Here is a 13,641-nt window from a genome sequence, read left to right as displayed (position 1 = left end):
CACTGCCAATATGAAAGCATAATTTACATTTGTACATTCTACATAACTTCTTTAATATCTAAAATATCAGATTTGAGCTTGTAGATTAGCTTTTCTTTTTTTTTTAAGGTTGAAAAGCTTGAATACGTTTAGAACATTTTAAACAACACAAATCTTGCATCCCTGGCACAAAATTTTGTATTTTCCAAATACCGGGAAGGCTTCTGTGCGATTTTAGATTTTTGCGTTGGCTATTCAAAAAGAGCAGATGTACAAGCTCACAGCGCATAACTTCGTGCCATGCTGCAAGCTTGAACATCTGCTATTTTTTTGAAAGTTTTTTGAAACATCTTGCAAGTACAGTGTAAATTTCGTCTAATAAAACTATGCCGAAAACTATGCCGAAAACTAAATAAAAACTTTATTAGAGGAAATATGTGACCAGATTTGACTGAGAGACTGCCATCGCGCAAATTCCAGCTTTTCACCAGAGGAGAAAAACTTTTTTTTTTTTTTCGAAATGAGTTTATAGCACAGGCAGACTCTTCACATACTAGAGCATGTCTGAAATAAGTGTCAGAGCTGAAATCGACATGTAAATATGAAATAAATGCTTAAACATGTAGCCAGGTGTAATGTTAGAGACCACAGAAGTGAACCTTTCAAGCCTGTTTTCTCAACTCGTTTTCTGCAAGACATTACTCTATAAGCCATATCTCCAAAACTGGTGGGTCAAACTGAACAACCAATATGTCAATTTGAAGCTGCTTTCATATGACATGAAAAAACGAAAATTAAAAAAAAATCCAATGGCAGTCCCTCAGTCAAATTTAGTCACATATATTGACAATTGTATTGTGTTCGTGAATGTTTTATTTAGTTCGGGAATGTTTTTATTTGGATACGTTTTGAAATAACAAAACAAAATGTAGGAAACCAAAAAAAGAAAGGGACCCATGATACAAAATGTGTGAGTGACCCTTGTTTACACCAGGGCACTCCATTTTCAATTCAATCAGACAGTGTTGTTTTTGGCAGCAAATTTTGATTTGAGTCATAGTCTTTTGAATAGTTTTCATTTAGTTTTAGTCACATTTTTGTCACCTGGTCTGGTTAGCGTTAGTCAAATTTTAGTTGACTAACCGTAGATTTAGTCGACTAAATTTTATTTTGGCGGGGCCAATAGCCGATCTACAAGCTCAACGCGTCACGCTGCAACACAGAGCTTGTAGATCGGCTATTTTCAGCATGCCAGCATTCAACCAAGTGTAAAATGACTTGCGTTACTTATACTGGATCTCTTGACCACTAGTCCCTTCTTAACATTTAAGTCTAGTTTGTATTTGTTTAACCCATTTAGGCCTGACGTCGAAATTTAAAAAATGTCTTCTAAATTCTGACAGTTATGTTTCTATGTCAGAGGTGCTCAATATTTCATGTCAAGGATCCCAAAAATTATATGTAATTGGCTACCGACCTCCATCTGAAAATATGTTGTTCCAGGGACCCCAAAGATTTGAATTAAAAAACATTCGCTCTGAAAGAATATAATATTCAAAGATTTGAGGCACATTTTCACAATATTTCAAAAATAGCAGACCTACAAGCTCGTAGCTTGTAGACTATTTTTCATATAGTGTAGATCTGCTATATTTCAATAGCTAAAGCACTAAGCTAAAGCAATAGTTTAAAACACCAAAAGGGGTTCCCGCCCCAAAATGGGTTAATTTTCCTCAGTGAAAAAAAGGTCGACATTTTTGGTGATAGTATTAGTCGACGAAATCAACACTGCAATCAGATGGAACAAGTTAGATGCTGCGAGAGTGAAGTCTAGCCAACACCAACTCGGGAGTCCTGGATCGCTGCCCTCCACAATTTCCTATCCAACATCAGGTTCTTGAGCTCTGCAGTGTTGTCAGCCAAGCTGTCGCACCGTAGCACGTCAAGAAGGATACTGAGCACCAGGGAGGTGAAGGCCAGCAGGGTCATGGCCAGGCGCAGGTGGGCCACGCCGTACTCTCCCTGGGTCTTGGCCAGACGGTAGGTCAGCGCCGACTGCAGGCACACAAACAGCATGCTGGTGGGGAAGGCCACGCCCGCACCCACGTAGTGCAGCACCTTGGCATTGTCCACCTTATGGTCACCGTCACCAACGACAGAGAGAGAGAGAGAGAGAGAAAGAGAGAAAAAAAACAAATCAAATATATCGAAGAGGTTAACCCGTTCAGGGCGGGTAACAGATCTACAAGCTCGTAGATCATAGATCTGCTTCTTTTTTTCTTTTTTTTTCGTGAAAATGTGTGCGCAAATCTTTGAATATATATTCTTTCAGAGCGAACGTTTTTAACTCGTATCTTTGCTTCTAGGGGTTCGGGGGTCCCTGGAACATCATATTTTCAGATGGGGGTTGGCAGGCCAGATACAGTACATACAATTCTAGGGGTTCTTGACATGAAATAGTTTTGAGCACCACCGACATAGAAACATAGGTTTTTCAGAAAACCGTCATGATTTAAAAGACATTTTGTAGAATCTGGTCTCAGTCCTAAATGGGTTCAGAGAGGCCAAGTATTTATGCCACATTTAGCTCCTGACCTCGCATTTCTGTAGGCTGAAAGGCGTTGGCAGTCAGACACAGAAATAGTATGGCTCTGCCTTATTTACATAGTGACACATATAACCTAGCAATGGCCAACAGCTGTCAGTGACAAATAAAATGAATGATGAACAATTATTATAAATTGGATTTGTAATGTTCCTTTAGAGCACTTTTTTAGACGAAAAAAAATCATTTGCCGGCCAAGTCTATAGACTTCAAAGTTTGTTTAGGGCACTAAATGAGGACCGAAAATACGATATAAATAAATTTATTTTTACAGTGAACCGTCTCCACCACCGTCTGTGGTGGAACAACTTGTTCCACCACAAAAATGTAACTGGAGGAGACCAGCTAGACGTGGTCAACAGGGGGCGGCAGTGGGCAGCATTTATAACCAGTATGTTAATAACTGATAAAGTGTTGATTCAGTCACAGATGTTATGTATGGCCCTTTTAGATGCTATCTGTACAAGAGGAGGTCATAAAGTGTGATTTGGAGAGAGAGAGAGAGAGAGAGAGAGACCTTAAGGAGTACAAATCATTGTGTGTACCCCTGCACTGTTTACACCAAATGACCTCGGTACATAGATATACTGTTACTTTTGAATAATTTGCTGCTACTTGTGCAAAGGTTTGTTATCAAAATGTTAATGTAACATTTTTATGTTTACACCTTTATTTTATTCCCATTTATATTCAATATGTATTTGTACATGCATAGTTTTATCTTGATTGTTTTGTTCCACTCTTGCTTTGGCAATGTAAATGTATGTATTCTCATGCCAATAAGCTCCTTTGAATGGAAAAATAAAATTGAAAGACAGAGAGACAGACAGCGAGAGAGAGAGAGAGAGAGATGCTGCATGAGAACAATAGAAAGCCTCCTTAACCCTGCTGGTCACCAGCACTGTAAGACAATACACAAAAGAGCAAGCAGCTCAGGACCCATGTGACCACAGGATATTATGCATATGCACGCACACACTCTTATGTGCGAGCGAGCGTGCGTATGTTGGCTGTGTGTCCAGCAGACATAGCGATCAGACCCTGATAAGACACAGGCAGCATTAACCCATACAGGGGGTCTGTAGCCCAGGCTGTAACAATAACACGTTATGGACCGGCATAGTCTTTACAATAACAACAGTCTGTCCTCTTTGCTCCGCCATGATTCTAAAATAAATAACCATTAAGCGTTGTGCTAGTCTGGGTTTTTTCTTTTTTACTTTGCGAGTGACTTTTAAGCCATTTAGTAGTCTACTGACCCTGGCCTGACTGGTACATTGAGAACATTCTTTGTGCAGTGGGCTAATCCTTGAAATTACCAAATAAGATTTTGTTAAGTAAGAGTTTCACATTGGTGTGTGTGTGTGTGTGTGTGTGTGTGTGTGTGTGTGTAGAGGGAGGACGGGGACTAGACGTTCCCAGTTTGTCCCAGGTTTGTCCAGTCCTGACAAAATGTCCCGATTCTCAACATTCACCACCGGTTTTCACCACAGTTAAGGTCCCTGCACACACTAAGGTCCCTGCAAACTTTTCCGAAAAACGTGTCCAGTATGCAACCACCTTTATTAACCCATTTAGGACTGAGGCTGATTCTAAAGAAAAAGAAAATGGCTGTACAAGCATTCTGTACAAGGAGAACTTTTACTTTTGGTACTTCAAGTACATCTTGATGCCAATACTTTTGTACCCAAGTACATTTTGATTCCCAGACTTTTACTTGTAACAGAGCATGTCTATATTGCAGTATTTATACTTTTACTTAGGTAAAAACAAACATTTGAGTACTTTTTCCACCACTGACTGAAACACGGTGAGTAAAGACAGCAGAGACACTTAACACAATCAGCGCCGGGATTTCATTCAAAATAGAAGCTCGGGGTGCCGGGAAGATATGGCTGCTTTTACTCTGCAAGTCCCCCCCTTCCGTTCCGGACAAAAAACGGGAGACATATTTTTGCTTGCTTACCTCGCTAAGATTACGATACAAGTTGCTGATGATCGCTCGCTTCATATTTTGAACGAGAGGCATGTTGAAGTCAGAAATTAAGAGCTTAGTATATCCATCTGGTCAAAACCACGGAGAGCTCCTTAGATTACGCGCGCCGAGCCTTTCTTTGTGAACGGTAAACAGGAAAGTGAACGACAACGCGCCTGCGCGAAAGAGCAAGGAGTATGGTGCAGAAGGAGAGGCCAACTATCAATGAAAATGCGCTAGGACGCGTGTACACGTCCCAGCAACGCATCGGTTGGATTAGTTATGACGTTCCCACACGTCGTACAGTCTAAATGGGTTAAAGGTCAAAGTGACCGACCGGTCTAAAGGAGGACACTGTGGTCATTTACCTTCCACAGTAAAGTGTCCATTAGATTAGGGAACACATCACCTGCTCCGCTCCTTCACACCTCACCGGCTCTGCCCGGCGTTGCCACATTTCGCGGGAGAAGTAAGCGACCAGGTCTAGGAACACACAAGCCCAAAAGAAGCGACTACTAGGCCAACATGAGCACTTTAAACCTTTAAACGAATCAGATATTTGAAAATAGCAGATCTAGAAGCTCGCAATGCGTCGCGATGAGACCCGTGGACAAACTACATATCCATTTGGGGGTCCTTGATTTGAAAATGTTTAAGAACCCCTAGTTTAAACAACATTTAAGTAAACAGGGCCAAATAAGCAACCACACTTTAGAAACAAACCCAAAAACCCACAACTACCAGCGACATTCTAAATGCTACACGGCTTGTGCTTATAACCACGCCCTGCTTCTGTGGCCAACATGGAAGTGCCTCTCGCCTACAACAACTGTTCTTCTGTGGCCAACACTCAGCGCCGTTCGAGTTGCGACCCGACAGGCACAGAATAGTAAATAATGTTCTGACGAGAGCATTTCCCCCTGCTGGCCAATCACAGCGCGTCCTTGCACAAATTCACTGGCCAATCACAGAACATCCTTGCACAAGCCGTGTAGAGTTTGGAATGACACCCGCTACCAATATTTACAAGAGACTTTTACAGAAAAACAAGCCCAACTTCACGTAGAATAAGCAGACGTGGCAACTCTGGGCTCTGCCCAGAGCTACACACTGTACTGTACAGCACCGCCATATGCTCTGCTCGCCTCACATTAGCTAATGGTGTGTGTGTGTGTGTGTTTATGTGTGTGTGTTCCCTTGTGTCCGAGGTGATGACTAATTGGCAGTAAATAAAGCCACCAGAGAAACCCAGGCTGATATATGTGAACTTTTGTGCATGTGTGTGCACGCACGCACGCGCACGCACGCACACGCACACACACACACACACACACACACACACACACACACACACACACACACACACACACACACACACACACACACACACACACACACACACACACACACACACACACACACACACACACACACACGTAAAGGAAAGCTAATGCATGGTGAGAGACATGCCGCTGGAAGAAGGTGTCATGCAAGAGGCATTAAGACAAGGAAAAAATATCTCGAAATGTAGAATTTAACCATCTAAGCTCTATATACCTCGTCGTACGATGAGCAGTTAAAATAGGTGATCTACAATGCTTGTAGATCAGTTCGTTTTTTTGTGTTATGATGACATGCCCAAAACAGGTAACCTGACTCCGCCAGATGGGGCAGCAGAGAGTACACTGGGTTCCCCCCTCCTGCTCCCATCGGGGAACTCTCAGGCAGACTTGATGCTCCGGCCACCAAACGGCTTGGCCAATCAGCGGCAGACTCCAGGGTTAATGTGGTTACACTAGAAGATTAGCCGGAGTTTAGGATAGGCCTATATTACGGTTTTTGGGTGGTGCAGAATCTGTCACCCGACTCCCGAGACTTCAAAACCACAAGCCTCCACAGCAATTGTCATGTACAGTATATATAAAAAGTTGGTAGATGAATCGTAGGTCAATGCATTAAAGCTTTTGATGCATATGTATATAAAAAGACATACCTAGATGAATTGCACGTTGACAAATGAAAGCATTTGGTGCATATACGTATATAAATATAACAAGACGTATTAGGCAGATGAATTGTAGGTTGATGGATTCAGGCGAGGACCTGTAAATCCACAGGGTGACACTGACCAGTCCACCTGCTGAATAAATGAATAGTAATGTGTCTCCACGTGCAGCGCTTAAATCGATAGAGGGAGGTCACCCTGACCCAGCATGTCTGCTGGGCTCCAGCAGAAAGAACATGCCACCTCCCTGCCCCAGCATAATGTATGCCACCCATGGGCCTAGGGGCTCCACAAAGAACATGGGCAGAATAATAACAACCCACGTAGTCCGTCTTCTGTTAATTGCAACATCACAAAAGAAGACCCGACTTATTGTGAATCAAAAATTAAAGTAACACCTTCATACTGCTTTAGAAAGGTAAAGACGTGTCTGTGTGGAAAACGTTAAGAGGAAGTCGTCAATCCATGGGCCTCCTCCGTGACACATTGGTGGCATATTAAGATGTGTTGGAACTTGGTTATATATGGTATCAAATATCTGTGAAGTGAAGTTTCCAATTGAGAAATAAAGAAATTAAAATGAGAGTACTTTGTCTGCCATTTATTACATTTTTTGGATGTGCTACATTTTTGGAAATGTTTTAATTCCTACATTTTGATGTGTAGTTTCGGTGTCCTCCATCACAGGCTGTGACAGGATCCCTCCACCGAAGTACAGTATACGTGTCTGTACTTTGAACACAGAAGTAGGACACATACTGTATGGCCCGGTCTATAAGGGACATGTGTGAACATGTGGTTTCTGTGTGTCAATCTGTTGTCGTTTCACACCGTCAAAAATACTGTGTGTCAATCTATCCGTTTCACACAGTCAGTAAGAAGTCCAAAATGAGACATTGTGAAACAAACGCCCGACCTATTTATCACACCACACTTGACTTTCAGCCACACCTGGCTTGCAAAATCACAACGAATCTCATGGAACTTCAAACCACAACAGAAACCACCCATCCGTTTCCCTCACCCACACAGCTATACAAGAGCTGCAACTAGCCAGCTTTTTCCATTTATTTTATTAAAATCTATTTTTAAATATAAATTGATTAGTTGATTAGCACCTACAGTGTACACACCGTTTTTGTTTTCTAAATGACATGTCAAAACAGATGTCATGGACGGGATCTGTCTGTCGAAGGGGAATGAGTCTTAATTTTATTACGGGCAGTGGTGGAAAAAGTACTCATATTTTGTACTTTAAAAGTATCAATAATGCATTATAGAAATACACTGTTGCAAAGTCCAGAATGCAACATTTACTTGAGTAAAAGTACAAAAGTATTGGCTTCAAAATGTACTTAAAAGTACTAAAAGTATTCATGTCCCCCAGATGACAGTGAAGTGACAATTTAAGGCAAGACCTTTTTAATGTACAACAAGGAGTTCAAGACCTTTTTAACCCATTTTGGGCAGGAACCCCTTTTGGTGTTAGCATTATGATATGCTTTTAGCCAGGGGTCACGGCCTGAAAAGGTTGAGAACAAACATCAGTAAATGTACTAGTTACTTTCCACCACTACAGATGAGAGGGCCTGCACGTGGGGACTGTGAGGCCCGCGTGGTCAGACATGATGACTCACATCCCACATGCCTCCCTGCCTTTTTCCCATAAAATGCTCCCAGTTTTCCAGAGTTGTGCTGCTCTCCTGTTTTCCACCCTGGCACAGGACCCCGAGGAGAAACACAGGGGGCTGGACTAGAGCGTTCGTCGACTACTTTTTTTCCACTGACAAAACAAAAAAGTTATGACTAAAACTGAGACTAAATATACTGACAATTTCGTCAACAAATAAAAACTAGACTAAAATGTCATTTCTTTCACACTCATTTCTTTCCCACACTTCATGGCCATAGGTGAGAGTAGGAACGAAGATTGCTCGGAATACAGAGAGCTTTGCCTTCTGGCCCAACTCTCTTTTCGTCACAACAGTGCGGTACAGCGATTGCAATACCACTGCCGCTCCGATTTTCCGGCTGATCTCCTTCTCTGTCCTCCCCTCACTCGTGAACAAGACCCAGAGATAGTTAAACTCCTTCACCTGGGGTAATGCCTCATTCCCTACCCGGACTGCACAATCCACCGGTTTCCTGCTGAGAACCATGGCTTCGGATTTTTTTTTTTTTTTTTTTAATTAAATTCAAAAAAACCTTTTTTTGAGGTATCGCTCAATACTGCAATACCGCCATACCGTCGGTAAACAGTGATTTATTACCGCGATAACAAAAACTCCATACCGCCCCGGCCATGCAGCCCCAACGCCCAGTACTGTATATATTCCCTGTGTGTGTGCAGGCCAGGGATTCCACCAGACCAGTTGGGTTTCGCCATCGAGACTGAATGTCAGACAAGATAAGCCACACAATGGCGTAATATAGTTGTGCCCCGCAGGTTGTCCCTGGGTGACCAGACAGGGCCGAGACATTGTGTAAACAGTCTGCTACCACTTCCTGTATCCAACAAGATCACAGGTTCAATGAAACCACGGGAGAGGGACAGAGATGCCACGATGCCTGCCTGGGAATCAATAACAGACGCTCATATTCAATGTCCGTGTCGTAAAAAACAAACAAAAAAGGTACTGGCAAGAATGTTGTTGGGTCTCAATAATCAATGATATATGTTTCACTGGCATGTTTAACCCTTAGAAGGTGAAAGACGCCAATTGGCGTCATTGCTTACATTCTGTAAATGATCAATGACGCCAATTGGCGTCTTTCTCATTTTTGATTAATCTAAACATATTAATATGCTCCGAAGCGCTGTTTAAATTCCTGAGCTTATATTCCAACTACATTACCCAGAAAACCTGTGTCACGTGACACACGTGTACGTGTTTCCATTGGAAGCTGGTCCCACCCCCTGTAAACAGTGGGGGCAGAGGGAGTCTTCATAGTTTTCATTGTTTTGCCTGTTTTGCCGTCTCGCCCGAGCGATTTTCTAGCAGAAAAAGTTGAAAGCAGTACTATTTATTTGAGCGAGTTTTGTGGTAGTAGTATTGATCCATACGCGTCCCAGTCGCCTTCTCCAGGCGGAGTAGCCCTGGTCCAGTGCTTACAGCGAGACTCGCTGCTCCCTCCCTCCTTTTTTCATTGTCTCCCCATCGTCGTCCGATGAGCTATACCGGGAAACCATTGAAGAAGACGATCAACCCGGAATGTTTTGAGGTAATCTTATTGTAGAAAATGCCCTTCTATAGTGATCAGAAATCATAAGATGATCGCTACAAATAGATGCTTGGATAATTACTACTACTAGTCAGATCATGACGCCAGAATGACTCACCACGATGGCCCCCAGCCATTAGCCAGCACCTTTGGTGCTGGCTAATGGGGGGGTTGGTGTCGATCGGTTGGTCGGTGCATTGGTGCTGGCTAATGGCTGGAGGGGGGGTTGGTGTCGATCGGTTGGTCGGTGCAGTACAAATGTATCGTAGCAGGCATGCACGCATGGCAGTACAATTATTTTATATTGTAGCGTGCCTTATAGGCGATCTGATCTTTAGAGTAATGTTCGCTCCTTTTATTTACTGTCTACAAAGACGGAGAACAAACATGCATCGTTTACTGAAGCAACGCGTGGTTATGATGACCTTGCTACAAGGATCGGAGGGGGGACGGGGAGTGAAGCTAACAGTAGCGTATTATATAAGATCTGTATGACGTTTCATTGACGTCTGAGCTTGCATGATAATCGCATTCATTGTATATTGTACAATCATGATTGTACATTGTTTAGTGTGTCTCCGTGTGATGATGATGATGACGATGATGTCAGATAGCCTACGTTCCCCCCCCCCCCAACTGGCTATTGGCCGGGCTGACTACAGCTAAATGTTTATTTTTATATATTTAGAACTGGCATCAGATGAGGAGGAGGAGGATGATGATGATGATGATGATGATGATGATGATGATGAAGAAGACGAAGAGTCAAGACTGCGATGGAGTTCTCCGACACTGAACCGGATGCATTCATTCATTTCAGTTTTTTTTTTTTTAAATTTAGCCTACACACACACACACCGTCAAGAACAACTGGAATGCAGTGGTTTGGGGACACTGGGGAGTTTGGGGACAACTGTTTTGTATGTAGGCCTATTTATTTTCTGTAATATTTATTATAATTGTATTATGTTAGTAGTCATACAAAATAAAAGACGCTTTTACAATGAGTTAGACCTGTCATGGCTATTTTGTTCACTATTCTGAGGTTTATGGTTTGACTAAGCGAGTTTCAACTGTGATTTACTCTGTAACGGTAGATGGTAAGAACCCAATTTTTTGTTATAATACAGTATACATTCAAGTCTATATTTTGATACATATCATGGGCACAAAGTCATATCAAAACAATGTCCTTGGATGTGTTTTTTATCAAAACTGTTTCTTCACAACAGGTTTTTGAGATACATGCATGAATAGACAAGGTACTGGTAAGACTATGTAAACATGGTATATATCAAAATGTGCGTTAGAATGTCTAATTTTACCCCCAAAAAGAATTGAGTTTATATGATGTTCCAATTCAGAGATAGGGGGACTTTTAGCTGGATAGGTCAGATTGATCATGACTGACCATGCTATTTATAGATGGCAAAATATCTACAGTGGTACATGTGAGAAACTTTTTATTTTATTTTAATTGAACTAGACAACTCACCCTTTAAAATGAGATATTGCATGGCTATGTACGCCCAGCAGAAAAAAAGTTATTTAGAAAATAAAACTTCAACCGGGCATAACTTTTTTTGTTGTCCTAGAAACACTACCCAGTGTAAATGCAGGCTCTTTTAAATGGCTTCCAACACAAAAACCAAACATTTTATCAACTCAGTTCATTTTTTTCCTGGAAGCAGACAAGCCAAGCTTTCTCTGAAGGTCTTTCGTTGTCACACATTCACAACAGAGAATTTTCAATAAATCATTCAAAAACGCCATTCTGCCATAGAGAAGTCCACAAACTATATAGAAATCCTTGAAACTCTCAAAGAGTTAAACATGAAAAATAAATGCTATTATTCTAGTAAATAGTTTTATTTAGAATACTCGTTTATAAATACATTTTACAATCAATCTACAATCTGTTTCAAATGCACTGTCCTAGAGCTAGAATCCATACTGAAGTGTTAAAACACAAGTTTGACAGACCTAAAGGGAACAAGCACAATCTGTGTGCTGTGTAACAGCATACTGTAGCGTAGGCCACGCAGAAAAAAATGTCTATTTTATCAGGATATTCCAACTACAATGAAAAAGTGAACACATCTAAAATTTCCAAAATATGCAGTTATTTTCTTTTTTTTTTGTTGACACGATAGAAAAAATGGATACGCGTTTCGGCACAGAGCCCCCCTGAGCACTGCAGTCTTCTTCAAGTGATGAAATGAGTGCTTTTCTATTACATCGTGAGCCAAATAAAACACTGAAATGTAAGTGTTTTGTCCTTCATTTTTCATCTTTTCTGGAATTTGCTCGGATTCGGGGTTTAGCCACTGAGAAACCCATTGTTGAAGGTCTTTTTTTTGTAGCTACTTTTAGTCTCCACTTTGGACAGAAACCTCAAGGAAGTTTCATTAAAGCCATCCATAAATGGGCTTTCACCCCCTCTGTGAGAGAGACACACACACACACACACACACACACACACACACACACACACACACACACACGTGCACACGCGGCCAAAAATCCAAATATTTAAACTTACACAACCATTTCCCGGCGATGCGCAGGCACAGGAAAGGTCTTGAGGTGTGAATCCTTCACTAGGCTGTGAAACGTAAACTGAACCCACGCAGGAACAGAGCTGAGCTCTGTCTGTGAGACGTACGCCACCGTCTTATAAACCTTAGCATAGATCTGTGGATTTCAGACAAACAGGAACCTGTGGGGGTCCTTTCTAACAGTGTGTGTGTGTGTGTGTGTGTGTGTGTGTGTGTGTGCGTTTGTGTGAGTTTGAACATTAACACATAACCCCGCCGTTGACGTAGATTTACATCAAATCTAATCCAGCGGTTAAGCGTCGATGACGCACATTTATCATGACGTGATGTTTTCAGTAATGATTGATTGCGCTCTACGCCAACATATGCATGGTTCTAGGTAAGTAACAGATCACAACAACAAAAATTAAAAAGCACTAAAATTGTTGGTAAAATTATTTTTGTTGAACATTTTAAAGTAGACAAGACATCCAGGCGAGAAGGCGGTCAAGGTGCTGACTGATGTATGAGGCTAGTGGAGAGGTGCCTGGGGCGGTTCGGTGGACATACCTGGAAGTTGCCCACCATGATGAGTCCTGCGGCACAGATCCAGCCCGTGGAGAGACTCGCCGTGTTGAGAACACAGTTCTGGTGCTTCTCTATGACGTGGGCGTAACGCAGCAGGACGATCGCCATCACTACAACAGAGAGAGAGAGAGAGAGAGAGAGAGTGAGTTATGTAGTGATGGGAACTATCGTGCATTTCAATGACTCGAGTCAAGAGCAGTTGAGACGAATAACAGTCTAAGTCCAAAATATATTCTGCCCTGAACCCTTGTCTATAAGTTATACATTATGGATAATTAGTGTGGACTTAGACTGTTATTCGTCTCAACTGCTCTGTTCATCAACTCTTTTCATGGCATTTTTCATGTGGTCAACAGTGCCAACAGAATGCACGAAAAAGGTCCCGAAGAAGTCCCTGTGAACCGGCCCTGTGAACTGGAAGTAGTAATCGCCCATTTTCTAATATGCTAACTGCGAGGTCACGCTGACTTTTTTATTGAGCTCCTAACATCGTCCCTCACCTCATATCACCTCAATCTGAGTCTCAATTCCGAGAAATACGCTGCTAAATGTCATGAGTTTTGCAAATCGAGTGGCAAAGTGAGTTTAACATTGTTTAACGTAGTTTAATACAATCAGATAGGACTTTTCTGTGTTCTTGGATGTATGGGATTGGGATATCACGCGCATACCCTCTATTGTATTATGAACCAACAGCATGGGACATTTTTACATTCAACTTTTTAACCTG

At 41.9% G+C, this 13,641-nt stretch overlaps 1 protein-coding gene across 1 annotated transcript in view; it reads right to left on the bottom strand.

The window, feature by feature from the left end:
- LOC306931359 (transmembrane protein 150A) overlaps positions 1 to 13,641 on the bottom strand; it is a 52,738-nt gene that overhangs the window by 6,219 nt on the left and 32,878 nt on the right. Inside the window, exons 6-7 of the mRNA XM_079512725.1 lie at positions 12,894 to 13,021; positions 1,935 to 2,112 (exon numbers count right to left, since the gene is read on the bottom strand). Coding sequence (XP_079368851.1) covers positions 1,935 to 2,112; positions 12,894 to 13,021 — 306 coding nt within the window. The remainder of the gene's footprint in view (positions 1 to 1,934; positions 2,113 to 12,893; positions 13,022 to 13,641) is intronic.

The sequence above is a fragment of the Electrona antarctica genome (genome assembly GCF_951216825.1).
Source record: "Electrona antarctica genome assembly, chromosome: 10".
NCBI lineage: Eukaryota > Metazoa > Chordata > Actinopteri > Myctophiformes > Myctophidae > Electrona > Electrona antarctica.
Note: the sequence above shows the minus strand (reverse complement) of the source record. Positions and strands in the feature narration are given on the sequence as shown.